This window comes from Mirounga leonina, unplaced genomic scaffold (assembly GCF_011800145.1).
Source record: "Mirounga leonina isolate KUSES-001 unplaced genomic scaffold, KU_Mleo_1.0 Mir_107, whole genome shotgun sequence".
Classification (NCBI taxonomy): Eukaryota; Metazoa; Chordata; class Mammalia; order Carnivora; family Phocidae; genus Mirounga; species Mirounga leonina.
This window is the reverse complement of record NW_023270233.1, coordinates 3503336-3529154: the sequence shown is the minus strand read 5'-3', so window position 1 is coordinate 3529154 and position 25819 is coordinate 3503336. Positions and strand designations below refer to the sequence as shown.

Sequence of the window (25819 nt, the reverse complement as noted above, 5' to 3'; positions counted from 1 at the left end):
GAAATAATTTTAATCATCATAACTAGGGATTTGGTTAAATAAGTCACGGTCCTTTTATTCTGAGGCAGTGAGGGCATTTCAGTTAGCAGAAGGCCATTTTTAATGAGAAAGCTTTTTCTACAGAAAGATGTTCAGGATATATTTTGAAATAACAAAAGAAGGTTCAGGACACTTTGTATAGTGTGCTAACATTTGTATAAAAGCTATGTGTATTCTTGCATGTGCATAAAGAAAGATGAGAAACTCGTCATTGGTGGTCCAGGAAGGGGACGCTGGTGGCAGGAGGACAGGGGGAGGAGGGAGCCGTTATGATTTCAGACCAGGAGACTATCTTATCTGTTCAATAAGCACATTAATATGATTTAATTAAACATTGGGATGAACTGGAGTTGGAAGAAGGAATGTAACCCAGGCTGGGAAATTATATTTGTAAAACCAATAATGAACTATAAAAGACATTAAAAAAAAAAAAAAAGCCCAGCTAGGAGCGAATGTCGGAGTAATGACATACCTTGGGAGAAGGGCCTCATAAAGTCTCAAATGCATCCTCGGCCAGTGCCAGCTCCGGGCAGCTTTGTGCATCAATTCCCAGGGAACTCGCTCAGCTCAGAGAGACAATCCAGCATAGAAAATTCCACTCCAGGGGCACCTGGGTGGCTCAGTCGTTAAGCGTCTGCCTTCGGCTCAGGTCATGATCCCGGGGTCCTGGGATCGAGCCCCGCATCGGGCTCCTTGCTCTGAGGGAAGCCTGCTTCTCCCTCTCCCTCTGCTGTTCCCCCTGCTTGTGTTCCCTCTCTCTCTCTCTGTCAAATAAATAAATAAAATCTTAAAAAAAAAAAAAAGAAAAAGAAAATTCCACTCCAGTAACATGAATTAAACAGCCTCTTTTATTTCTGTCCAGGGGCTTCTTCACGATGATCCCAGACACCTTTAGGAAGGACCTACTCTGGGTAAAGAGGAAGGGAAGTAACAGCATGAGATCTCATGAGATCTCATCCTCCATTCCTCAGCAGTCAACTAGCTGTGGCCTGTTTTGAGGGTTAAATGAGATAATGTACGTAAAGCACTTATCACAGTGCCTGGCCTATGCTTGGAACTCAGAAAATGGTAGTTATTCCTGCACCATGAAGTAGAAGTAATAATTATTACCACTTAGTAGATAAGGAAACTAGGGCTCAGAGAGGTTAAGTCGCTTGCCGAAGTAACACAGCAAGAAAGGGAAGGAGCCTGGATTTGAAGTCTGGTGGCTCTGGTGCTCATTTCAGCAGCACATATGCTGAAATTGGAACGATACAGAGAAGATTAGCATGGCCCCTGCGCAAGGATGACATGCAAATTCATGAAGGCTGGTGGCTCTGACTTCAAACCCCCCTTCTTCCCACCCCTTCAAGGTGCTTCACAAATAAACCTGCCAATGTGTATTCTAATCACATCCCAAGGTGCAGGGTTTTGTTTGCAACAGCAAATACAGATAGAGCATTTCTTTTTTTAGAGCAGTAGCCTATGTTGCAAACTATAGAAAGAGGATCTGCACCCTATCAGCCTCATTGGCGAGTAGAACAGAAAAGCACAAGGTACAGGAGAAGATTCTGGAAGGTTCTGGGCTCTTTTGATGTATTGAGATAAAATGATCTTAGAAAACATTCACTCCCAGTTTTGCTTCATGCCTATATTATTGATGTCTTTTCTTGGTATCTTCATGTTAATGGAAATCTTAAGAATTTATAGATATGTTAACTAGCCTCTTAACAGTGTCCCAGTTAATCATATCTTAACAGTTATAACTTGGAAAGAACTTTTTATTATACTGGGGTGAGTCCTCTGGCCTCTGGGCCAAATCCAGCCTGCTGCCTGCCCTTGAAAATAAAGTTTTATTGGAACATGACCGCACTCATTTGTTTATGGCTTTTTTCATGCTACAAAGGCAGAGTTGAATAGTTACAGTAGAAACTACATGGCCTACAAAGCTTAAAATATTTACTAGCTGACCTTTTATAGAAAGTTTGCTGATCTCTGCACCAGAGTCATGTACAAAAAGTAAGCGTGGCATTTCTGTGCTCCAACATCCTAACACATTATTTCAAAACACTAAGTCTCTCTCCACTGATGTATGTGTCTTTATTTTTTTCTTGAAGATTTTATTTATTTATTTGACAGAGACACAGCGAGAGAGGGAACACAAGCAGGGGGAGCGGGAGAGGGAGAAGCAGGCTTCCTGCCGAGCAGGGAGCCCGATGTGGGACTCGATTCCAGGACCCTGGGATCATGACCTGAGCCGAAGGCAGACGCTTAACGACTGAGCCACCCAGGCGCCCCTGATGTATGTGTCTTAACATCTGGAAGATAAGTACCATTTACATGGACACTGTATATACTCATCTCTTGGAATGACTTGTGTTGTCGGGTAAACTGTGTCTAAAGTTCCCTCACTGGACAAATACTCTGAGAATCTTGTCTTAGATGAATATGTTTGGGAGGGAAACATATTTCCTAAAAGTCTTTGGGCACAACTGTGGTGTGAAGGAACGAAGGACTCTGAGATCCCTTGGATGGGACCATGGGACTTATGAGCTAACCAGGCTGGGGCTGTGGCCTACCTCAGTACCTGAGTGAGCTTACCAACCCCTGACTCTTCTCTACCCCTGACCTCAAGCAGCAGAGACTAGAAAGAGCATAAAGCCCATGGGCCATGTTCTCTGTCACTGGAGTCTTCTGAATGGCCTAGAGATGTCAAAGGAGACCTGGCCTTGCTCTCTCATACCTCCCAAGCAGCCCAGTTCCAGACAAAAGCAGTGAAGATAAATCTAAGTCTATCACATCCTGTCTTTAGGTCTCAGAGTTCAATCCCTGAGAGCATGTCCCCAGACGTGCTTTGGGGTAGATGATGAGTAGATGTCGGGGAGAGTGGGAAGGAAATGGAAATAACTCATATCCCATGACATCCAGTCTGTTAGCTTGGGTGAACTTGACTGATCAACTTCGTGTAGGTTGGGAAGGAAACTAGTTGTTAGAACAAGAGCTAAAGGCTCTAATTTTCCCATCGGTGCTTCAAATAGAACAAGTCATCTGAAAATTCCAGTATCAGAACTTCTGTCTCTCTAACTCTGCAGGGGCTAAGACTTAGCTATCTCTATTAGTCGTTTGCATTCTAGTGCGTAGAGAGGGCCTAAGATCAGGTGTTCTTGGGGACACAGCACACTGGAGAGCAAGCTCTCCAAAAGTGGCCCTGGGGGGCTTGTCAAAACCAGAGGGGACTTGGAATACAAGCTTTACACATGTCCTAGGCCAGCCCTATCTTTCAATCCCTTTTCCACCACCTCACTACACAACACTGCTTCTATTAATGAAACCTCTGCGGATGAAGCTCCTTTACAATGCACATGATGTGTTAAAACAAAATAACAGCTTCATAAATCACAGTAAACAGTACTGCTATATATCAGGTGTTTCTGCTGCAATATTCCTGCTGATCTATGCAGTCAGGGCACCAATCTGTTCAGGCACAGTTTTGATTCATCTCCCAAAGTTGAAGGGAAACAGAGTCTACCCACCATCATTAGAGACTCTATTTCCCACTACTTCAGGTATTCTGAGACCTCTTGCTCTCTGATTTTCCCAACCACAACTTTTGTTCAACAAAATTATTTATCGAGGGCCCACTAAGTACAAGATAAGGAGATCTAGTGGTTAAATGCACACACACACACAGACACGCCCCACACATGTTCACACACAAGGAGAAACCAAGCAAATATTCATACTAATGTATTTCATAGCTTGATAAGTGTTGTGGAAAAAAGAATTAAATGGTATAAAATCATATAAGAAGGGGACCTGACCAATTTAAAGACGAGGATGACGTTGGAACATGTAGAATTCCTAAGCTGAGAAAGAGCCTGGTCTCTTCAAGGAACTAAAAGAAAGGACAGTACGTCTGGCTAGAGAATGAATGGGAGAAATCCAAGAGGTATGCTGGTTGGATCATTGGAAGACATGGATTCATGCTAAGGATTTTAGCCTGTATTGTTAAGAGCACATGGGAATCCCCAGCAGGAGGAGTGTTCTAAGATCGAATGTGCATTTTATTTTATTTATTTATTTTTTTAAAGATTTTATTTATTTATTTGAGAAAGAGAGAATGAGAGACAGAGAGCATGAGAGGGAAGAGGGTCAGAGGGAGAAGCAGACTCCCCGCCGAGCAGGGAGCCCGATGCGGGACTCGATCCCGGAACTCCAGGATCATGACCTGAGCCGAAGGCAGTCGCTTAACCAACTGAGCCACCCAGGCGCCCATCAAATGTGCATTTTAAAGAAAATTTTATTTTATGGACAACAGATTGAAAGGGGGGAAGAGTGAATGACAGGAGGCTGAGAAGTGGTAGAGGTGAGAGGTCATGTTGATTTAGACTGGGTGGTAGAGGTAGATTTGGAACAAAGTGGATTCTGAGCATACTTCAGGGTAAACTCAGTGGCACTTAGGTTGGATAGGAACTATGGTGAAGGATAGGAAGTTTCAGGGTGATTCCAAGTGGGTGTGTCCTGCTCCGTGGCTGGAGATGCCATGAACTGGGTGAAGATCATGGAGAAGGAACTGGATTTGGAAGGGAAGGGATGATTATGAGTTCTGCATTTGCAAATAATTCACTGCAGTCTATTTACATTTAAAACCTTTGGATTCTGGGAAGTTGCAGGATTTATCTTTTATTAATAAAGTGAGTAGAGAAATATTTAGGGAAAAAGGAGACTTTGGTGTCATATTTATAACCTCCTCTGCCTTCTAAGGGGAGGCTCTTTGATTGCTGGGCACACTGAGGCCAATGCACAGAGAATTGCTCTGTATCATAAAATAGTGAAAAAGTTGGGGTCTGGAGGGGCAATCTTCAAGATCATGCATCTTGGGAACTTGGATTGGAAAAAACAGGCTCCAGGGGATGTACAGGAGGTGGGAGGGTGGGAGGACTCTGGAGAAGAGAAACATGGAAAGAGGAGTAAAGTAGTGTCCCTCCTCTGAGGAGTGCACTGCAGAACCTCTTCCAATCTCCTCTGAAGTCCCCCATGGATTTTCCTTTCCATGATTCTCTGCCATGGAGAGAGCTGACATTGGGTTACATGGAGGCCAGTGTGAAAGTGAACTGCTCTCAGGGAGATGGGAATGGGAGTTGACCCATAGAGAAGAAGGTGCTGCAGGTGCTTGCTTCCTGGCTCAATCTGCCCTTTCAGTGCTGGAAGACAAGGGAATGGAAGAAAAAGTAAAAGAAGGCGAGGAAGAAATAAGAAAAGGGAAGACATTGGGAAGGGAAGGAGGGATACATTGTTGGGGTTCTGTTCTCCTCTTAAATTAAAAACATTGAGAGAAGGATGCTATATATTAAATTAGCTCATACTAAAGCAAAGGTTAGTGACTCTCGAAAGGAAAATGGCTGTTGACCTCCTTCATCCCCCTTTCTGGGGCATTCTTGGGGTGGAGTGTGGTTTTGTGTGCTTACTCATATATTTATTCAATCCTTTCTCACAAATTTATTGAGTACCTTTTCTGTGCTAGGCAGGGGTATGATGATGAGAGACATGATTCCTTTATATATTTGCAGGGAAATTGGCACTTAGTGGGAAGACAGGCAAACAAGACAGAAATATTTCAATGTGATCCTTGCTATAATAGGGAATAGGAGAATATAAAAGGGTCTTATGAGTCAGCCTGGGGATCGCAGGAATGCTTTACCCCTAAGGTGATACTTGAAGAGAAAACATGAGTTTCTATCATGTTGGTGGGGTGAGGAGAGAAGCTTATCTGGTATTTGGAAGCAAAAACAAAACAAAACAAAACAAACAAACAAAAACTGGGGCTGATTTAAGCAGAAAACTTACTGACTTACTGTAAGGATTTTGAATAGTTCATAAAATTACCAGGAAGGCTGCAAAGCTGCTTTTGGAGAACGGGAGAGGAGTAAGTTGGCTAGGCATAATCCAGGATCATTTCAGAATGACACCACAAAACCAGTCTGGTATAGACAATAGTGTCACTGATGCTGAACAGCTGTAAACCCCAATTGCAGCCTTGGTGTTGCTGCTGTTAGCAATGCCTGTGGCTGTCATTGTAGCCTCTGCTCACCACCAGGATGGATCCTTACCCTCCCTGCTTCTTTGCATTAATGACTCTGATTGAAAGTTGCAGGTGGGCACATTTGACTGTAGCTGCAAGGGACTCTTGATAAGCAAATACGTGGCTTTTTCAGCTTCTATGATGGGGATGGGGCAGGAGGATGGATTGCTGTCTCACACCTGGATTCAAAAAGAGAGAAAGTTCTCTAAATAGAAAGGGAGTTCAAATGATGGGCGGCCCTCTTTTCCTAATGAGGGGAGAAGGACGAGGGCAAGACAAAGATATTCCAGGTAATTGTATGTGAATATGTAGAAAGGTTCGAAGGCATGAACTAGCATGCAGTGCTGGGAGGCCTGCTAATAACTCAAAAGGAGATTGGAGAGAAGGGAAGGAGGGCTGGGAAGGCAGACAGGGGACTTGTTTTATGCCTACAAGTTTGACTTTCCTGTTAGAGGTGTGTGGCAGATTGATTTAGTTGTCCACTCAGTAACCATTCATGTGTCTTCCTTACCAGTGCAATTCCAATTTTGATTTGGGTAGCTATATACCCAGCTAGAGTTCCTTGTAGCTAGTGATGGCCATGTTACACAGTTCAAGTCAATGAGACCCAAACTGAGGGTTCTTGTCTCTCCCCTTCCTAGCTGAATACAGATGTGAGCTCTGGAGGTATAGCAACCATCTTAGGAGAATGAGACAACAAGTAGGGGATGAGGCCTATGCATTAAAATGGCAGAACGAGAAGATGGGGAGAGCCCTGTTCCCTGTTTCATTTGAAACTTGCCTACTCCCAGATTTCTTGTGTTAAGTCTCTAGAGTTGGATTTTCTGTTATTTGCAGCTGAATGTGATCCTGAATGAGAGGAAAGGAGACCAACTAGGAAACCAATACGACCATTTAAAAGTGACTTCAATAGGGGCAGAAGAGGTAGGATTGGGCAGAGAGGATGGATTGAAGATGTGAATGTGGTAAGTATGTTCAGCCACTACTCAAATGGGATGGGGGCTATGTGGGTGGAATCTACTTCAGGTACCACAGAAAACTAGCCAGCATTGAAGTGTTAGGGAACTCCGTAAGAGCACCTGGAAAGCATGGAGTGGGAGGGAGATTGTGAAAATAGGTGAAAGGGAGCAGAAAGGGGATGTGTACAGTCTCAAAGGCTAACCGCACAATATTCTTTTATTATTAAAAAAATAAAAAAAACTGGGTCAATATACAAATTTTAGAAAACTCAGTTAAGCAATAAATTGTCTGTTAAAAATATTAAAATCCTCCCAAATTCCACTACCCAGAGATAATAATTAGTGCTAACATTTTGATTATTTCTTTGCAGCCCCTATTTAGTCGTTTTCTCCCATTCTTGCCACAAAATGACTATATAAATAGTTTAACAAAAATGTGATTATAATATCTATTGTTTTCCAATCTGTCCAACATTTTGCATTGGGCAAAACTGAGAAGGCCTTTTCAAGTCATCACTATCACTTTAGTGGCTACATGCAGTGTTCCATTCTGTAGACGTATCTATCATTGTATAGAAGTCAAACTTTTAAACATTCTTGTTTCCCATTTCATGCAGTGGGGGAACTGTCGAAGGTGATTCTGGGATTGAAGAAGTAACAGCATTAACTTTGCCATCAGTTTTTTTTTTTTAAGTTTTTAAATTCCAGTATAGTCAACATACAGAGTTATATCAGTTTCAGGTGTACTGTGCTCATCACCTATTTAACCCATCCCTCCACCCACCATCAGTTTTAATATGATAGCTTGTTTGGGCTGTGATAGCCCCAAAACTTGCGCCAATATTTACCTTATTTTAATTTTGCAAACTTTTCTTCATATTGTGGAACAAGATTCCTAAACTGCTACCTTGCCGGTAAGGACAAAGGACGATTTTTCCCTTTAGCGTAAACATAGTTACATTTGCGGCGCTGACATTTATTGGCTTTTCTTTAACACATTAAACTTCTCTGTAGGAGAGCCATTTGGCTACTAGGAAGGGAAATGCAGCAGTTTGAGGTAACGATTCTCATGTAATGGTATATATTAGAAGAGGAAAAGTGAAGCCACCTGCTTCCGCAGCGAGCAGGGTTCGAACCTGCGCGGGGAGACCCCATTGGATTTCAAGTCCAACGCCTTAACCACTCGGCCATCGCTGCCACGGAGGCGAGAGAAACGCGCAGACACTTTAGTGCAATAACTGCGCGCACGCGCGCTATGCACACGAAAAGGCGGAGCCTACAACCTTCCCAGCTCGGTTCAGAAAGCGTCAGAGGTTGACCGCTCAAATTGTGTGAACTATATCGTGTAAACGGAGAAGTAAGAGAAACCCCCTTAAATAGTTTAAGTAAACTCCCTTAAGCAGAACGTCTGGGAAACCCTTCCCTTCGCTGAACTCCGAAAATCACAAAGGTGCTTGGCTTCTGGTCGCTGACCATGTTTTTGCCCTCCCACTTCCTCATTAGGTAACCGAGATAGCTGTGAAACAAAGACCTATCTCATTTAGTGCTGCGGGCCTGCGCTCTGGGAAATTTCCGCATTTCTGCGGGAGTGTGCGTCTTCGGCTGCGTTCCCGCGTTGACCGCGTCTTGCTGAGCCCTCCTCTGTGCATAATGGAGGGAGGCGTGAGGAGTCGCGTCGCCGTCTGTGGCCTCGCCTGCCCCAAGCTTCTGCTCAAGCAGGCCTCTCTCATTCTTCCCCAAGGGTCCCTGCTGGAAGAAATCGGGCCCCAAGGGTGGTCTCTGCCCTCTCAAGTGTTGAGCACTGGACGTGGTTTGAGAACCAAGTTCTGCGCATTAGGTCTGCTTTCTACCTTTAAGTATCATTAATTTCCTCCCTTCAGCGCTGGGTCCTTTTTTTACTTTTTGAGTTACTTTGTTAAAGCTCTCAGAACCGGGTAGGTCGGTCGGTACTCTGCCGCCTACCTCAGGGAACAGAGGCCCGGGACCGGCCGTGGCTTGGCGCTGCCGACTCCTGGGTGCACGCGCAGCTTCCAACCCTCGCACGTGGAGGCGGCGCCCCCCCGCCCCCCCGCCCCCGCTCCACCCCCGCCCCCCCGCCCCCCCGCTCCCGCCCCCGCCCCCCCGCCCCCGCTCCCGCCCCCGCCCCCCCGCCCCCAGCAGCTGGTGCTATCTGTTGATGCACGGTTTGGTAACAACAACAACGAAGGCAACCTTTTATTAAATTTCTAAATTTCTTTTTTAAATTTAAAATACTACAAGTGTTCCTGGAAGGAAACTTCACCATCTATCTCAGTGTTAATGGAAGGCAAATCCTTGTCTTTTGGAAACCCGATGTTGAGCGACCTCACTTTATGTGTGAATTTTCTTGAGACTTTTCGGTACCATTTTCTTTTAACTAAATTATGGTGCTGTGTCTAAACCGACTTAATTAAAGAAGGGGAACAAAATATTTAAGAATTATAAGAATTTTTTATCTGGTTTGAAATTGTTTTTATAATTTTTATCTTTGTTTTTAATTTGGCAAAGCTGCAGGAATGGTCGCAGTTTCTGTCTGAATACTGTATGGGACCAAAGTTATTCCCGACAATCCCAGGCATAAATTTTATCATATATGTGAACTTTATTTGGCACTTTTCCAATAGAGACTATCTAAGAAGAAATAAATTTCTGTCCTTTATTCTTGTTCTTAATATTCTACATGTGCTGTGAGATAACCTATCATTTAATCTTACTTCGTTAGTCGTACCTTGATTTGGAAGTCTTTTTAAAGTTAAATGCAGTTAAATGGTACTATTTACTGAAAGCTCTTTCTCTTAACTTTCCCTTCTCCTCTTAGGAATTCTCCTCACTTGCTTAAAAACTTGACAGTAATGGGAATTGATTATGGTGAAGATAGTTTAACCAAAAAATCTATCCGAAGGTTTTGTGCTCATTTTTTGATTTAATTTTGAGGGGAAGGGAAGACTGCAAAGGAAAAGAATCTATTACAAAGTTAATGTGTATTTGGTGAGAACAACTGTGATTAAAATTTCTTTGCAAAATTTCAGAAGTGAAATAACTACATTAATGTTTTATTTTCAGCTTATTTGAGTTAATGTAGGCTTTTCAGAAAATGAAATTGCCTTTTTCCTGATTTATCATATTACGAAAATGAGCCAAGAGATCAAAATTATTATAGGTTTTCAAAAAGCGTGAATTTACAAATGAATTCTTTCAGATGCAACCTTAGTTTTTAGCATTGCCATTTAATGCAATGAGTGACAGCTAAGGGAAAAGAAGCAAAATACATGTTTCCAACATAATTATAACATAAATGTATTATGATTCATGACAGTAACATCATAAAACATTGATTTTCAACCATGGACATTTTTAAAACTCTGTAAAGATCCCCTGGTCATTCTGATTGCCTCCTCCTCTGTACTAACCCCAGATTCTTTTATGTGGTAGTTTTTATCAAGCTAATTTGGTGTGGAAGGCAAATATCTGTGGCTTTCTCTCAAAATCTTTTTTTTTTTTTTTTTTAAAGATATTTTATTTATTTATTTGAGAGAGAGAGAGCACAAGCAGGGGGAGCAGCAGAGGGAGAAGCAGGCTCCTTACTTCTGGGATCCTGACCTGAGCCGGCAGCAGATGCTTAAACGACTGAGCCACCCAGGCACCCTTAAAAACCTTTCTTGGTGCCACTTTCAGAGGCAGAATATTGAGGGGGATGGGCCATGTGTTTAGGAGCAGATGGTTTCTTTTTACAGCAATCAAAATTTATTTTGAATTATTTTGGGGGTTTTGTTTTTTGAATTAAAAAAATCATAGTTTTAATGTTGGAAGAGACATTAAAGCTAGTCTAATCCCTTTTTTTTTTTTTTACAGACAGGAAACTGTGGCCCATGAATGGCTTGCCCAAGGTCATGTAGCTAATTAGTGGAAGATTCAAGACTGTGATTTGTTTTTTTTTTTTAAAGATTTTATTTATTTGTTTGACAGAGAGAGAGAGAGATAGAGATAGTGAGAGCAGGAACACAAGCAGGGGGGAGTGGGAGAAAGAGAAGCAGGCGGGAGGGGCTCGATTCCAGGACCCTGGGATCATGACCTGAGCCAAGGGAGACGCTTAATGACTGAGCCACCCAGGCGCCCCAAGAGTATAGTTTGTTATGTTAGCCCAGTGTTCTTACTAGATTTTTTTTTTTTTTTAAAGATTTTATTTATTTATTTGACAGATAGCACAAATAGGCAGAGTGGCAGGCAGAGGGAGAGGGAGAAGCAGGCTCTCCGCTGAGCAGGGAGCCAGATGTGGGGCTTGATCCCAGGACCCCAGGATCATGACCTGAGCCAAAGGCAGCCACTTAACCAACTGAGCCACCCAGGCACCCCTGTTCTTACTAGATTTTGATGCCTTCATGTATTCTTTGTTAGTCTCTGGTCCAGTGGTGTGTAGATCAGGAAGTGTGAATATGGCAGTAGATGGAGTTTACTGAGTAGGGGAGAGTTGTGAGTTGAAATTTGAAGGCCTGTGAGATGTCAGATACTGAATATATTGTGGCTGGTGAGTTTTTAAATTTTTTTTATTCCAGTATCCATCCTTTCAACTAATGGTGACACTTCAGTTGTGCTTAAAGAGGACCACTCCTCCTGCATTGGCTGCAGCCTTACTTCAGCTGTTAATCAAGGTATACCACTGTCTTCTGGTCAAGGGGTAGGCATGTGACTTATATTGTTTTTTTGTTGCTGCATAACAAATTACAACAAGTTTAGTGACTTAAAACAACATGAATTTATTATCTCACAGTTTCTGTGTGTCAGGAATATGGTCATGGGTGTGGTTGTGGGTTGGTTGGGTCCTCTCCTCAGGGTCCGACCAGATCTCAAGGCGGTGACTGGGACTTTGATCTTATCTAAGACTTGGGGTCCTCTTCCAAGATCACTAGTTGTTGGCAGAATTCAGCTCCTGTGGTTGTAGGACTTGTTTCCTGTCAGTGGAGGATCACTCTCAGCTGCTAGAGGTTGTACCTGGTCATGTGGCCCTCTCAACAACATGATAGTTGGTTGTAGGTTGGTTCTTTAAGGTCACCAGAAGAATTACTCTCTGGTTTACTACAGTGGAGTTTTATGTAATATAATGTAACTGCAGAAGTGACTATTGCATTATGTTCACAAATCCAGCTCAAGTAAGGGGGATTATATAGGGTCTGTACATGTAGCTGGGGCAGGTTTCTTGGGAGCCATCTTAGAATCTTGCCTACCATGTAACTCAAACTCTCTAAATCCCTGTTCTTTCTGTTACACAATTGTATTTTTATGGACATCGCACACAAAACCCATACATAGTAATCAATGAGAGGTGATCAGAGTCTGGAAATTTTACCTTAGCTGCCTTATGTGCTTTTGTACCTCATTTGAAAGAAATAGAGTTGACAACAACTGCAGAATTTTAGAGGCTTAGCCACCATTCAAGTTTCTTAAATTTAATTCTGTACTGATTACAGAATTACTGTAGCTATCCATTTTAGACAACATATGTAGGAGAACTTAGTTCAAGCTGGCCAAAAAATTTACTAAGTTGTTGGCAACAAAACCCTAATGAAGGTTTAGCTGGTAAGTTACAGGCATCATGAAAAGTGATGGAAATATATTAAACATATATGTTTGAGGAAGATTGGAGATATATCCTACTCAGCACTAGAGCAACTTATTTATAGGATTTTCCTACCTAATTGGTCCCCTAATGCCATGCCAATTAAGAATTAAGAAATAGAATTAGGACAAACGAATCTTCTTTTCTTTTTCTTTTTTTTATTAGAATAGAACTTTATTGGTGGCATCAAGATTTAAAAAAATTATTTTATACTTTATGCAATAAATTTGATACATTAATCATTTTTAAATTTAATTTAATTTTTTAATTTTTTAAAAAGATTTTATTTATTTGACAGAGAGAGAGAGACACACAGCGAGAGAGGGAACACAAGCAGGGGGAGTGGGAGAGGGAGAAGCAGGCTTCCTGCCGAGCAGGGAGCCTGATGTCGGGCTCGATCCCAGGACCCTGGGATCACCTGAGCTGAAGGCAGATGCTTAACGACTGAGCCACCCAGGCACCCCACATTAATCATTTTTTTTTAAGTTTTTAATCACCCAATGCTCATCATGACAAGGGCACTCCTTAATACGCATCAACTATTATACCCATCCCCCACACAATTTCCCTCTGGTAACCGTCAGTTTGTTCTCTCTAGTTAAGAGTCTATTTCTTGGTTTCTCTCTCTCTCTCTGTTTCCCCCCTTTGCTTATTTGTTTTGTTTCTTAAATTACAGATATGAGTGAAATCTTATGGTATTTGTTTTTCTATGACTTACTTCCTTTAGCATAATACTCTCTAGCCCCATCCATGTCATTAAAAATGGAAGATTTCATTTTTTTATGGCTGAATAACATTCCATTGTATTTATATACCACATCTTCTTGGGGCACCTGGGTGGCTCAGTCAGTTGAGTATCTGTTGATTTCAGCTCAGGTCATGGGATCGAGCTATGTGTTGGACTCCATGCTCAGTGTGGAGTCTGCTTGGGATTCTCTCTCTTCCTTTCCCCCTCCCCCCATGCGCTATCACACATGAGCATGTGCTCTCTCTCAAATAAGTGTTTAAAAAAATATACATAGGGGCGCCTGGGTGGCTCAGTGCTTAAACGACTGCCTTTGGCTCAGGTCATGATCCTCGAGTCCCAGGATCGAGCCCCGCATCAGGCTCCGTGCTCAGCGGGGAACCTGCTTCTCCCTCTGACCCTCCCCCCTCTCGTGTTCTCTCTCTCATTCTCTCTCTCTCTCTCTCAAATAAATAAAATCTTAAAAAAAAAAAAATATATATATATATATATACCACATCTTCTTTATTCATTCATCAATTGATGGACACTTGGGCTGCTTCTGTAATTTGGCTCTTGTAAATAATGCTGCTATTAACATAGAGGTGCATGTATCCATTTGAATGAGTGTTTTTATATTCTTTGGGTAAATACCAGTGGTGTGATTGCTGGACTGTAGGGTAGGTCTATTTTAAACATTTTGAGGAATCTCCACTGTTTTCCGGAGTAGCTGCCCCAGTTTGCATTCCCACCAACAGTGTAAGAGGATTTCTTTTTCTCCACATCCTTGGCAACACCTGTTGTTTCTTGTGCCTTTGAGTTTAGCTATTCTGACAGGTGTGAGGTCATATCTCATTGTAGTTTCAATTTGCCTTTCCCTGATGATAAGCAATGATGAGCATCACTTTTCACGTGTCTGTTGGCCATCTGGATGTCTTCTTTGGAGAATGCTGGATGTCTTCTTTGGAGAAATGTCTGTTTATGTCTCCTGCCCATTTCTAATTGGATTATTTGTCTTTTGGGTATTTGGTTTTATAAGTTCTTTATAAATATATAAAGACTGGATACTAACTCAATATATAACCAAATATATAAGCATATATATTTGGTTTTATAAGTTCTTTATAAGTATTTAAAGATCGGATACTAACTTTTTTTTAAAGATTTTATTTGTTTATTTGACACAGAGAGAGATAGCAAGAACAGGAACACAAGCAGGGAGTGGGAGAGGGGGAAGCAGGCTTCCTGCTGAGCAGGGAGCCTGATGTGGGGCTTGATCCCAGGACCCTGGGATCATGACCTGAGCTGAAGGCAGACGCGTAACAACTGAGCCACTCAGGCACCTCTGGATACTAACTCTTTATCAGATATGTCATTTGTAAATATCTTCTCCCATTCCATAGTTGCCTTTCAATTTTGTTGATTGTTTCCTTTGCTCTGCAGAAGCTTTTTATTTTGATGTAGTCCCAATAGTTTATTTTGCTTTTGTTTCCCTTGCCTCAGGGAACCTATCTAGAAAAAAGTTGCTATGCCCAATGTCAGAGAACTACTGCCTCTGCTCTCTTCTATGATTTTTATGGTTTCAGGTCTCACATTTAGGTCTTTAATCCATTTTGAGTTTATTTTGTGTTTGGTATAAGAAAGTGGTCCAGTTTCATTCTTTTGCATGTAGCTGTCTGGTTTTTCCAACACCAGTTGTTGAAGAGACTATCGTTTTCCCATTAGATAGTCTTTCCTGCTTTGTTGAAGATTAATTGACCATTTAATTGTGGGTTTATTTCTGGATTCTCTATTCTGTTCTATTGATTTATGTGTCTGTTTTTGTGCCAGTACCATACTGTTTTGATCACTACACCTTTGTAATATAACTTGAAGTCTGGAATTGTGATGCGGTGTGATGTGATATTTGTTCTTCCAATCCATGAACATGGAATGTCTGTCCATTTCTTTGTGTTGTCCTCAATTTCTCTCATCAGTGTTTTTTTTTTTTTTTTTTGATGGTTTAGGTCTTTTATTTATTTATTTTGTAGTTTTTAATTTTATTATGTTATGTTAGTCACCATACAATACATCATTAGTTTTTGATGTAGTGATCCACGATCCATTGTTTTCGTATAACACCCAGTGCTCCATGCAGTACGTGCCCTCCTTAATACCCATCACCGGGCTAACCAATCCCCTCTCCCCCCTCCCCCCTAAAACCCTGTTTGTTTCTCAGGTCCATAGTCTCTCATGGTTCATCTCTGCCTCCAATTCCCCCCGCCCATTTTTCCATTCCTTCTCCTAATGTCCTCCATGTTATTCCTTATGTTCCACAAATAAGTGAAACCATATGATAATTGACTTTCTCTGGTTGACTTATTTCACTTAGCATAATCTCCTCCAGTCCCATCCATGTTGATGTAAAAGTTGGGTATTCATCCTTTCTGATGGCTGAGTAATATTCCATTGTATATATGGACCACATCTTCTTTATCCACTCATCTGTTGAAGGGCATCTCGGCACTTTCCACAGTTTGGCTATTGTGGACATTGCTGCTATGAACATTGGGGTGCATATGGCCCTTCTTTTCACTACATCTGTGTCTTTGAGGTACATACCCAGTAGTGCAATTGCTGGGTCATAGGGTAGCTCCATTTTTAAATTTTTGAGGCACCTCCACACTGTTTTCCAAAGTGGCTGTACCAACTTGCATTCCCACCAACAGTGTAAGAGGGTTCCCCTTTCTCCACAACCTCTCCAACATTTGTTGTTTCTTTCCCTGTCCATTTTTGCCATTCTAACTGGTGTAAGGTGGTATCTCAGTGTGGTTTTGATTTGGATTTCCCTGATGGCTAATGATGATGAACATTTTTTCATGTGTCTGTTAGCCATTTGTATGTCTTCTTCAGAGAAGTGTCTTTTCATCTCTTCTGCCCACTTTTTGACTTGATTATTTGTTTTTTGGGTGTTGAGTTTGAGAAGTTCTTTATAGATTTTGGATACCAGCCCTTTATCTGTAGTGTCATTTGCAAATATCTTCTCCCATTCTGTGGGTTGCCTCTTTGTTTTGCTGACTGTTTCCTTTGCTGTGCAGAAGCTTTTTATCTTGATGAAGTCCCCCAAAAGTTCATTTTGGCTTTTGTTTCACTAGCTTTTGGAGATGTATCTTGAAAGAAGTTGCTGTGGGCGATGTCAAAGAGGTTATTGCCTATGTTCTCCTCTGGGATTTTGATGGATTCCTGTCTCACATTGAGGTCTTTCATCCACTTTGAGTTTATCTTTGTGTATGGTGTTAGAGAACGGTCGAGTTTCATTCTTCTACATGTGGCTGTCCAATTTTCCCAGCACCATTTATTGAATGGTCTTTTTTTTTTTTTTTCCATTGCATGTTTTTTCCAGCTTTGTCAAAGATTATTTGACCATAGAGTTGAGGGTCCATATCTGGGTTCTCTATTCTGTTCCATTGGTCTGTATGTCTGTTTTTGTGCCAGTACCATGCTGTCTTGGTGATCACTGATTTGTAATATAGCTTGAAATCGGGCAGTGTGATGCCCCCAGCTTTGTTTTTCTTTTTCAACATCTCCTTGGCGATTCGGGGTCTTTTCTGATTCCATACAAATTTTAGGATTGTTTGTTCCAGCACTTTGAAAAATGTCATTGGAATTTTGATCGGGATGGCATTGAAGGTATAGATTGCTCTGGGTAGCATAGACATTTTAACAATGTTTATTCTTCCGATCCATGAGCATGGAATATTTTTCCATCTTTTTGTGTTGTCTTCAATTTCTTTCATGAGTGTTTTGTAGTTCCTAGAGTATAGATCCTTTACCTCTTTGGTTAGGTTTATTCCGAGGTATCTTATGGTTTTTGGTGCTATTGTAAATGGAATTGTTTCTTTAAATTCTCTTTCTATGGTTGCGTTGTTAGTGTATAAGAAAGCAACTGATTTCTGTGCATTGATTTTGTATCCTGCCACATTACTGAATTGCTGGATGAGTTCTAGTAATTTGGGGGTGGAGTCTTTTGGGTTTTCCACATAAAGTATCATGTCATCTGCGAAAAGAGAGAGTTTGACTTCTTCTTTGCCAATTTGAATACCTTTTATTTCTTTTTGTTGTCTGATTGCTGTTGCTAGGACTTCTAGTACTATGTTGAACAACAGTGGTGAGAGTGGGCACCCTTGATGTGTTCCTGATCTTAAGGGAAAAGCTCTCAGCTTTTCCTCATTGAGGATGATATTCCCTGTGGGTTTTTCATAGATGGATTTTATGAGCTTGAGGAATGTTCCCTCTATCCCTATACTCTGGAGAGTTTTAATCAGGAAAGGATGTTGTATTTTGTCAAATGTTTTTTCTGCATCAATTGAGAGGACCATATGGCTCTTCTCCCTCCTCTTATTAATGTGTTCTATCACATTGATTGATTTGTGAATGTTGAACCACCCTTGCATCCCGGGGATAAATCCCACTTGGTCGTGGTGGATGATCCTTTTAATGTATTGTTGGATCCTACTAGCTAGGATTTTTTTTTTTTTTTAAGATTTTATTTATTTATTTGACAGAGAGATAGATACACAGTGAGAGAGGGAACACAAGCAGGGGGAGTGGGAGAGGGAGAAGCAGGCTTCCTGCGGAGCAGGGAGCCCGATGCGGGGCTTGATCCCAGGACCCTGGGATCATGACCTGAGCCGAAGGCAGATGCCCAACGACTGAGCCACCCAGGCGCCCCTTATTAGCTAGGATTTTGTTGAGGATTTTGGAATCCATACTCATCAGGGATATCAGTCTGAAATTCTCCTTTTTGATGGGGTCTTTGCCTGGTTTGGGGATTAAGGTAATGCTGGCCTCATAGAATGAGTTTGGAAGTTTTCTTTCTGTTTCTAGTTTTTGAAACAGCTTCAGTAGAATAGGTATTATTTCTTCTTTGAATGTTTGGTAGAATTCCCCAGGGAATCCATCAGGCCCTGGACTCTTGTTTTTTGGGAGGTTTTTGATCACTGCTTCAATCTTGTTACTGGTTATTGGCCTATTCAGGTTGTCAGTTTCTTCCTGTTTCAGTCTTGGCAGTTTATACGTTTCCAGGAAGGCCTCCATTTCATCCAGATTGCTCAGTTTATTGGCATATAGTTGTTGACAATAATTTCTAATAATTGTTTCTATTTCCTTGGTGTTAGTCGTGATATCTCCCCTTTCATTCATAATTTTATTAATTTGGGTCCTTTCTCTCTTCTTTTGGATAAGTCTGGCCAGTGGTTTATCAGTCTTATTAATTCTTTCAAAGAACCAACTTCTAGTTTTGTTGATCTGATCTACTGTGTTTCTGGTTTCTAATTCATTGATTTCTGCTCTAATTTTAATTATTTCTCTTCTAATGTGTGGCTTAGGCGTCGTTTGTTGCTTTTTCTCTAGTTCTTTAAGGTGTAGAGTTAGTTGGTGAATTCGGGATTTTTCTATTTTTTTGAGTGAGGCTTGGATGGCTATGTATTTCCCCTTTAGGACCGCCTTTGCAGTATCCCATAGGTTTTGGACCGATGTGTTTTCGTTCTCATTGATTTCCATGAATTGTTTAAGTTCTTCTTTGATTTCTTGGTTGACCCAAACATTCTTGAGCAGAGTGGTCTTTAGCTTCCAAGTGTTTGAATTTCTGCCAAATTTTTTTTTTTGTGATTGAGTTCCAGTTTTAGAGCATTGTGGTCTGAGAATATGCAGGGAATAATCTCAATCTTTTGGTATCGGTTGAGACCTGATTTGTGACCCAGTATATGGTCTATTCTGGAGAAAGTTCCATGTGCACTCGAGAAGAATGAGTATTCTGTTGTTTTAGGGTGGAATGTTCTGTAAATATCTATGAGGTCCATCTGGTCCAATGTATCATTCAAAGCTCTTGTTTCCTTGTTGAATTTCTGCTTAGATGATCTGTCCATTGCTGAGAGTGGAGTATTGAGGTCTCCTACAATTAACATATTGTTATCAATATGACTCTTTATTTTGGTTAACAGTTGGCTTATGTATATGGCTGCTCCCATGTTGGGGGCATAGATATTTACAATTGTTAGATCTTCTTGTTGGGTAGACCCTTTAAGAATGATATAGTGTCCTTCTGTGTCTCTTATTACAGACTTTAGTTTAAAATCTAATTTGTCTGATATAAGAATTGCTACCCCAGCTTTCTTTTGAGGTCCGCTGGCATGGAAGATAGATCTCCATCCCTTCACTTTCAGTCTGGATGTATCTTTAGGTTCAAAATGAGTCTCTTGTAGACAGCATATGGATGGGTCCTGTCTTTTTATCCAATCTGCAACCCTGTGCCGTTTTATGGGAGCGTTTAGGCCATTCACATTGAGAGTGATTATTGAAAGATATGAATTACTTGTCATGATGTTGCCTGTGAAGACATTGTTTTTATAGATTGTCCCTGTAAATTTCTGTTGTAGATCACTCTTGGGGTCTTTCTCCTTTTATAGAACCCCCCCTTAATATTTCTTGCAGGGCCGGCTTAGTGGTCACATATTCTTTCAACTTCTGCTGGTCGTGGAAGCTCTGCATCTCTCCATCCATTCTAAATGAAAACCTTGCCAGATAAAATATTCTTGGCTGCATGTTCTTCTCATTTAGTACCCTGAATATGTCTTACCAGGCCTTTCTGGCTGGCTGGGTCTCTGTGGATAGGTCTGACGTTATTCTGACGTTCCTCCCTCTGTACGTAAGGAATCTCTTCCCCCTAACTGCCCTTAAGATGGTTTCCTTGGTTCTAAGATTTGCAAGTTTTACTATTACATGCCGGGGTGTTGGCCTGTTTTCCTTGATCTTAGGAGGGGTCCTCTCTGCCTCTAGGACTCTAATGTTTGTTTCATTCCCCAGATTAGGGAAGTTCTCAGCTATGATTTGCTCAAATACATCTTCTAGCCCTCTCTCTCTCTCTCTCCACTCCCTCTGGGATTCCAATTATTCTGACATTGGAATGCCTCATGGTGTCACTTATCTCTCTGATTCTATTTTCATGGATTCTGAGTTGTTTTTCCCTGGCCTCCTCTTTTCCCTTTTTATCTATTATACTGTCTTCCAGATCGCTTATTCTCTCTTCTGTCTCAGTTACCCTAGCTGTTAGATTATCTAGATTGGATTGGATCTCATTGATAGCATTTTTAAGTTCTGCCAATTCACCTTTTATTTCTGCCCTTAGAGACTCTATGTTGCCATTAATTGATTTCTCCATTCTAGCCATTGTCTTCACAATTGCTAGCCTGAATTCCATCTCTGACATCTTGGTTATATCTGCATCCATTTGTAAATCTGCAGCATAAGTCATAATCTCTGAGTCTTTTCTGTTTTGGGGGCTTCTCCTCCTAGTCATTCTGTTGATGGGTGTTTGAGGGAATGTATAGAGTCGAAATTATTGACCAGAACTCAAGCAAGATGGACCTGTTTTCTTGGGACCTTAGGGTTGCTGGCCTCTTGTTTTCCCAGCGTGTCTTCTGCGGGAGGGGCCTGCCTCACTGTTACTCAGGCAACCCTGTTTGGGCGGAGTTGCCCTGCGCCCCTGTGGCGGGGGATGGGCTCAGTGGGAATCAGTCTTTGGGGCTTTTGTTCTCTGGCGCCTTTCCCTGGCGGCTTTCCGTGTCTCTTCCGCGAGTCGGAGCAGAAGAGACCGTTTCCAACCCTCTGCCTCAGAGCAGAGAGACCTCAGTCTGTTCTTCAGTGAGCTCTCCAGGCCACACTGTCTCCATTTCTGTCCGTGCTGCTATAAACTGCAGCGTCCTGGGTTGTGCGCCCCTCCGCAACGCTCCCAGTCCTGCCTCGGAGCACATCTCTGCCCTTTGTGCTTCTAAAACCGCCAGCCGCTCCCAATTCGAGCGCGCGCGCCTCCGCCGCTTGGGGTTTCCATCCCCGGCGGTTGCAGTTCACTGGCGCGACCCCGGCACTCTGGGTTTCCGTCTAGGAGGCTGCAGTTCGCGTGCGTGTGACCGTCGCTCCGGTTTCTGTCCGGGGGGGCCTGTGGTTCGCGTGCGCGCGACCCCTCTGGTCTGGTTTTCCACCCCGGGGGCTGCCCTAAAGTTCTTTCCCGATGCTACCGGTCTGCAAGTCTGTGCCCCGTCCGCAGCATGCGAGGCTGTCCCTCACCGGCGGTGTAGGATCCCCACGTCCAGGCACCCTCCCGCCTCCGTTTATCCTCCGATATCTGCCCGCAGAATCACGGCTCTCCGCTTCGTACCTCAAAACCAACTGCCTGCAATATTCTGTTTGTAGAGATCCAGATCTTACATCTCAGGCTGGTTTCATGGGTGCTCAGAGTGGTCTGGTAGATATCCAGCTCAATTCCGGGGACCAGTTGAAATAGGGTCCCCTACTCCTCCGCCATCTTTCCTCCTTCCCCTCATCAGTGTTTTATAGTTTTCAGAGTATAGGTCTTTGGTAAGATTTATTCCTAGGTATCTTATGGTTTTGGGTTCAATTGTAAATGGGTTTGTTTTCTTCATTTTTCTTTCTGCTTCATTATTGGTGTATAGAAATGCAACAGATTTCTGTATGTTTATTTTGTATATTGCAACTTTACTGAATTTGTTTATCAGTTCTAGCAGTTTTTTGGTGGAGTCTTTCAGGTTTTCTATATATAGCATCATGTTATCTGCTAATAGTGAAAGTTTTGCTTCTTCCTTACCGATCTGGATGCCTTTTATTTCTTTTTCTGTCTGACTGCTGTGGCTAGGACTTCCAGTGTTATGTTGAATAAAAGTGCTGAGAGTGGACATACTTGTTTTTTTCCTGATTTTAGGGGAAAGGCTCTCAGTTTTTCCCCATTGAGGATGATGTTAGCTGTGGGTTTTTCATAGATGGCCTTTGTTATGTTGAGGTATGTTCCCTCCAAAGATACCTTGTTGAGAGTTTTTGTCATGAATGGATGTTGTACTTTGTTAAATGCTTTTCTGCATCTATCGAAATGATCATACGGTTCTTATTCTTTCCTTTATTGATGCGATGTATCATGTTGATTGATTTGCAAATATTGAACCACCTTTGTAACTCAGGAATAAATTCCATTTCATCGTAGTGAATGATTTTTTCAATGTATTGTTGAATTTGGTTTGCTAATATTTTGTTGAGGATTTTTACATCCACGTTCATCAGAGATATTGGCCTGTAGTTCTCTTTTTTTGTAGTGTCTTTTCTGGTTTTGGTATGAGGATAATGCTGGCTTCATAGAATGAATTTGGAAGTTTTCCTTCATTTTTTATATTTTAGAGTAGCTTGAGAAGAATAGGTATTAACTCTTCCTTAAATGTTTGGTAGAATTCGTCCATGACGCCATCTGGTCCTGGCCTTTGTTTGTTGGGAGTGTTTTGATTACTGATTCAGTTTCTTTGCTGGATTTGGTCTGTTCAAGATTTGGTATGTGTTGCCAAGTTGCGCTTGAGAGATGTTTTCCCAATTTGCATTTATACCAAAAGTGTCTTAGTATTTGTATCTCTGTACTCTTGACTTTCTTATGCCCATACTCTTATTCTTTTAAATCTTTGACAATAGGCAAGAAATATTTTTATTGTTTTGATGAATTATTTAACTCTCATGTTAATTATCCTTTAATGTAATAGGTAAAATCCCTCATATTATTTTCTTCTGCTAGATTGTTCACTTTTGCAGGAGATAAGTTTTTGAGTCATTTTTTTTTCCTTTGTATTTGTCCTTACTGGAATCTTGTCTTGGATAAGTACTCAGTTATTTTTTTATATATTTGACTTGAATTCCCAACAACAACAGATTCTTCAACTCTCAATTCCAGATTTAGAACGTGTAATAAGATTGTTAATCTTTCAGTCCCATCTGCACACTGTCCACAGTCAGGTGTTTCATTTTCATGTGTTTCTTAGTTTCATATTAAAAAAATAGGAAAGTTAATTTAAATTAATTAAAATGTAGATTTAATATTTGAACAAAGGTTAAGTGAAATTTTAATTGATTTAATTGGCTGGCCAGAAAAAAGAGAAAGGGAAAGGGTTATTTAATAAGGTCTTGAGTCTGTAAGTGGGTATTACATAGAGGATAGAAGGAACTGAAAGAGTTCCTGCACCTGGAAGAATTTAAGCTAGGAATAATAAAAAGAGTCTCAGTGTGGTTGTTATGAGACATTAAAATAAATTCTCTGGTGGAGGTTAAATGTTTTCTGAAAATCTGTCTCCCTCTGAATGGTCCAGGTGCAGCCTTTTCATGGAAAGAGAATCTATAAGTTCCTGAAGGATTGGGCCGTGACTTCTTTTATATTTTTAATCTCTTAAAGACCAGAACCAGATTTAGGTTCTGGCCACCATGGAGCTGCCCAGAATGTTTACTTATAAGTGTTACTAAAACATCAGTGGCAGTGTAGTAGGATGGAGAAAGTCCTGTTTTCCAGAATGCCTCTCAGAAAGAAAAGTAAATATGGTAGGAAGGAATAAGACACTTGGAGTGGTAGAGGAGGTAGTAGTGGGGTATTTGTGGGGAGCATGCTCCAATAACAAAAGATGTTGTTAAACTCTTTTCTAAGGAAGGTGTGTCTAATGATGTACGTCCCAAGGAAAGTGAGTCCAGTTCTTATTTTGCTGAGTGGCAAGTACACATTTGGGGCCAGAATCGAATTGTTTTGAGCAATAGAAAGAAATGCATACCACGAGAAGTCCTCCTCGTGGCTCCTCTCTGAGTGGAGAACAGCCTCTTTGATTGAATAAAGACACCGAGGTGGCTATGGGTATGATCTAGGAATAGGAGGATAGGAGATCTAGGAATGGAGGGTGAATATTGAGGAATCCAGAATTCTATTATAGATGTATTATATTTGAAATGCCACATTCAAATAGATTTGATACATTTAAATAGATTTATCGTGATTTGACCTCATACCCTTTTGGGAAAAATCAAATCTTATGAATTGGAATTATAGTAGCAATTTTTCAAAGAAAATTTATGTAGGCCACTTTATTTTTTAATCTCAGCTTTTCTAAAACTGAACTTTACTATTTTTTAATTAAAAATTTAAATAAACACATGTAATATAGGTACATGGGTAACTCATTACATTTCTTTCTGCATTATTTAATATTTTCTTCTTGAAGAAGTACATATACTATATAGCGAATGGATTACATTTTTAGTTATGTAATAGCCAGCTGGGGACTGTGAACCTATTACTGTTACTATCTCTGAGCATTTCCCCCATAAACACTGTTCCAGGTTTGGTGTGTTTCCTCTGTGATCATTTAGAAGCTAATCTTGTTTGCTCAATTCTACAATTTTAATGGGGTCTTGAGAGGAAAAGAAGATAAAGCTGTGCTCAATTTGTCATCTTTAACCTAATTTTAAGTATTTTCTTGATAAGTTATGTTGCATAGTTTTAATACTCAGGTCTTATAGAGTTATATGGACAAATGAAAAAATAATGAGAAAATAATATGTTAGAGAGATAGTATGTTCAAAGACATTTTATCTAATTTTATATTCTATCTTGATTACAAAACTGCCCATTTTTGTGTTGTTGGCTCATTCAAGTAAATATATAGTAAGATTTAGGGCAATTCTATTACAGATGAGCTTTGAAATGAAGAGTTGCATTTTTTAATCCTAAAATTGCATTTTTAATCAGAAATTTATGTCAATAAGAAGTGCTTACAATATGCAAAAAGGACTTCTCAGTTTGGGTGAAATTAGTAACATGAGGTTTTTACTGATCAAGAAGATTAAGTCAACAATGGTTGTAAGGATTATGATTTTTGTGATTTTTATGACACTTTTTTCCTAAGACCACATCCCATTTAGATAGTCAAACAAGATTTTAACTTAAATGACTAAATATGCATTTACTCATAAGCATGTTTTAATTTAAGCACATTTAGATAGTTGTTTTATATAGCCTAGTACTTTTGTTTGATTTTAATTTTATTTATTATTTTTTATTTTTTAATTTTAATTTTAATTTATTTTTTAAAAATATTTTATTTATATATTTGACAGAGAGAGACATAGTGATAGAGGGAACGCAAGCAGGGGGAGTGGGAGAGGGAGAAGCAGGCTGCCCACCAGGCAGGGAGCCCGATGCGGGGCTCGATCCCAGGACCCTGGGATCATGACCTGAGCCAAAGGCAGACGCTTAACGACTGAGCCTCCAGGCACCCCTTTAATTTTTATTTTTTAAAGATTTTATTTATTTATTTGACAGAGAGAGACACAGTGAGAGAGGGAACACAAGCAGGGGGAGTGGGAGAGGGAGAAGCAGGCTTCCTGCGGAGCAGGGAGTCCGATGCGGGGCTCGATCCCAAGACCCTGAGATCGTGACCTGAGCCGAAGGCAGACACTTAATGACTGAGCCACCCAGGCGCCCCTCCTTTTAAGATTCTTGCTCCTGACATTTTACAAGAGAAAAAAACTTAAAATGTTGGGACTTCTTATGTATAAAC

At 41.0% G+C, this 25819-nt stretch overlaps 1 protein-coding gene and 2 non-coding genes across 3 annotated transcripts in view; 2 read left to right on the top strand and 1 right to left on the bottom strand.

The window, feature by feature from the left end:
• Positions 1–1252: 1252 nt before the first annotated feature.
• Positions 1253–1359, top strand: LOC118019164. The gene has a single exon (XR_004681599.1). It is a non-coding gene; the product is annotated as a U6 spliceosomal RNA (small nuclear RNA).
• Positions 1360–8174: 6815 nt separating this feature from the next.
• On the bottom strand, positions 8175–8256 carry TRNAS-UGA. The gene has a single exon. It is a non-coding gene; the product is annotated as a tRNA-Ser (tRNA).
• A 396-nt stretch (positions 8257–8652) lies between these two features.
• LOC118018595 (catenin alpha-3-like) overlaps positions 8653–25819 on the top strand; it is a 1827095-nt gene continuing 1809928 nt past the window's right edge. The window contains exons 1-2 of the mRNA XM_035017231.1: positions 8653–8896; positions 11631–11726. Coding sequence (XP_034873122.1) covers positions 8710–8896; positions 11631–11726 — 283 coding nt within the window. The 5' untranslated portion in view covers positions 8653–8709. The remainder of the gene's footprint in view (positions 8897–11630; positions 11727–25819) is intronic.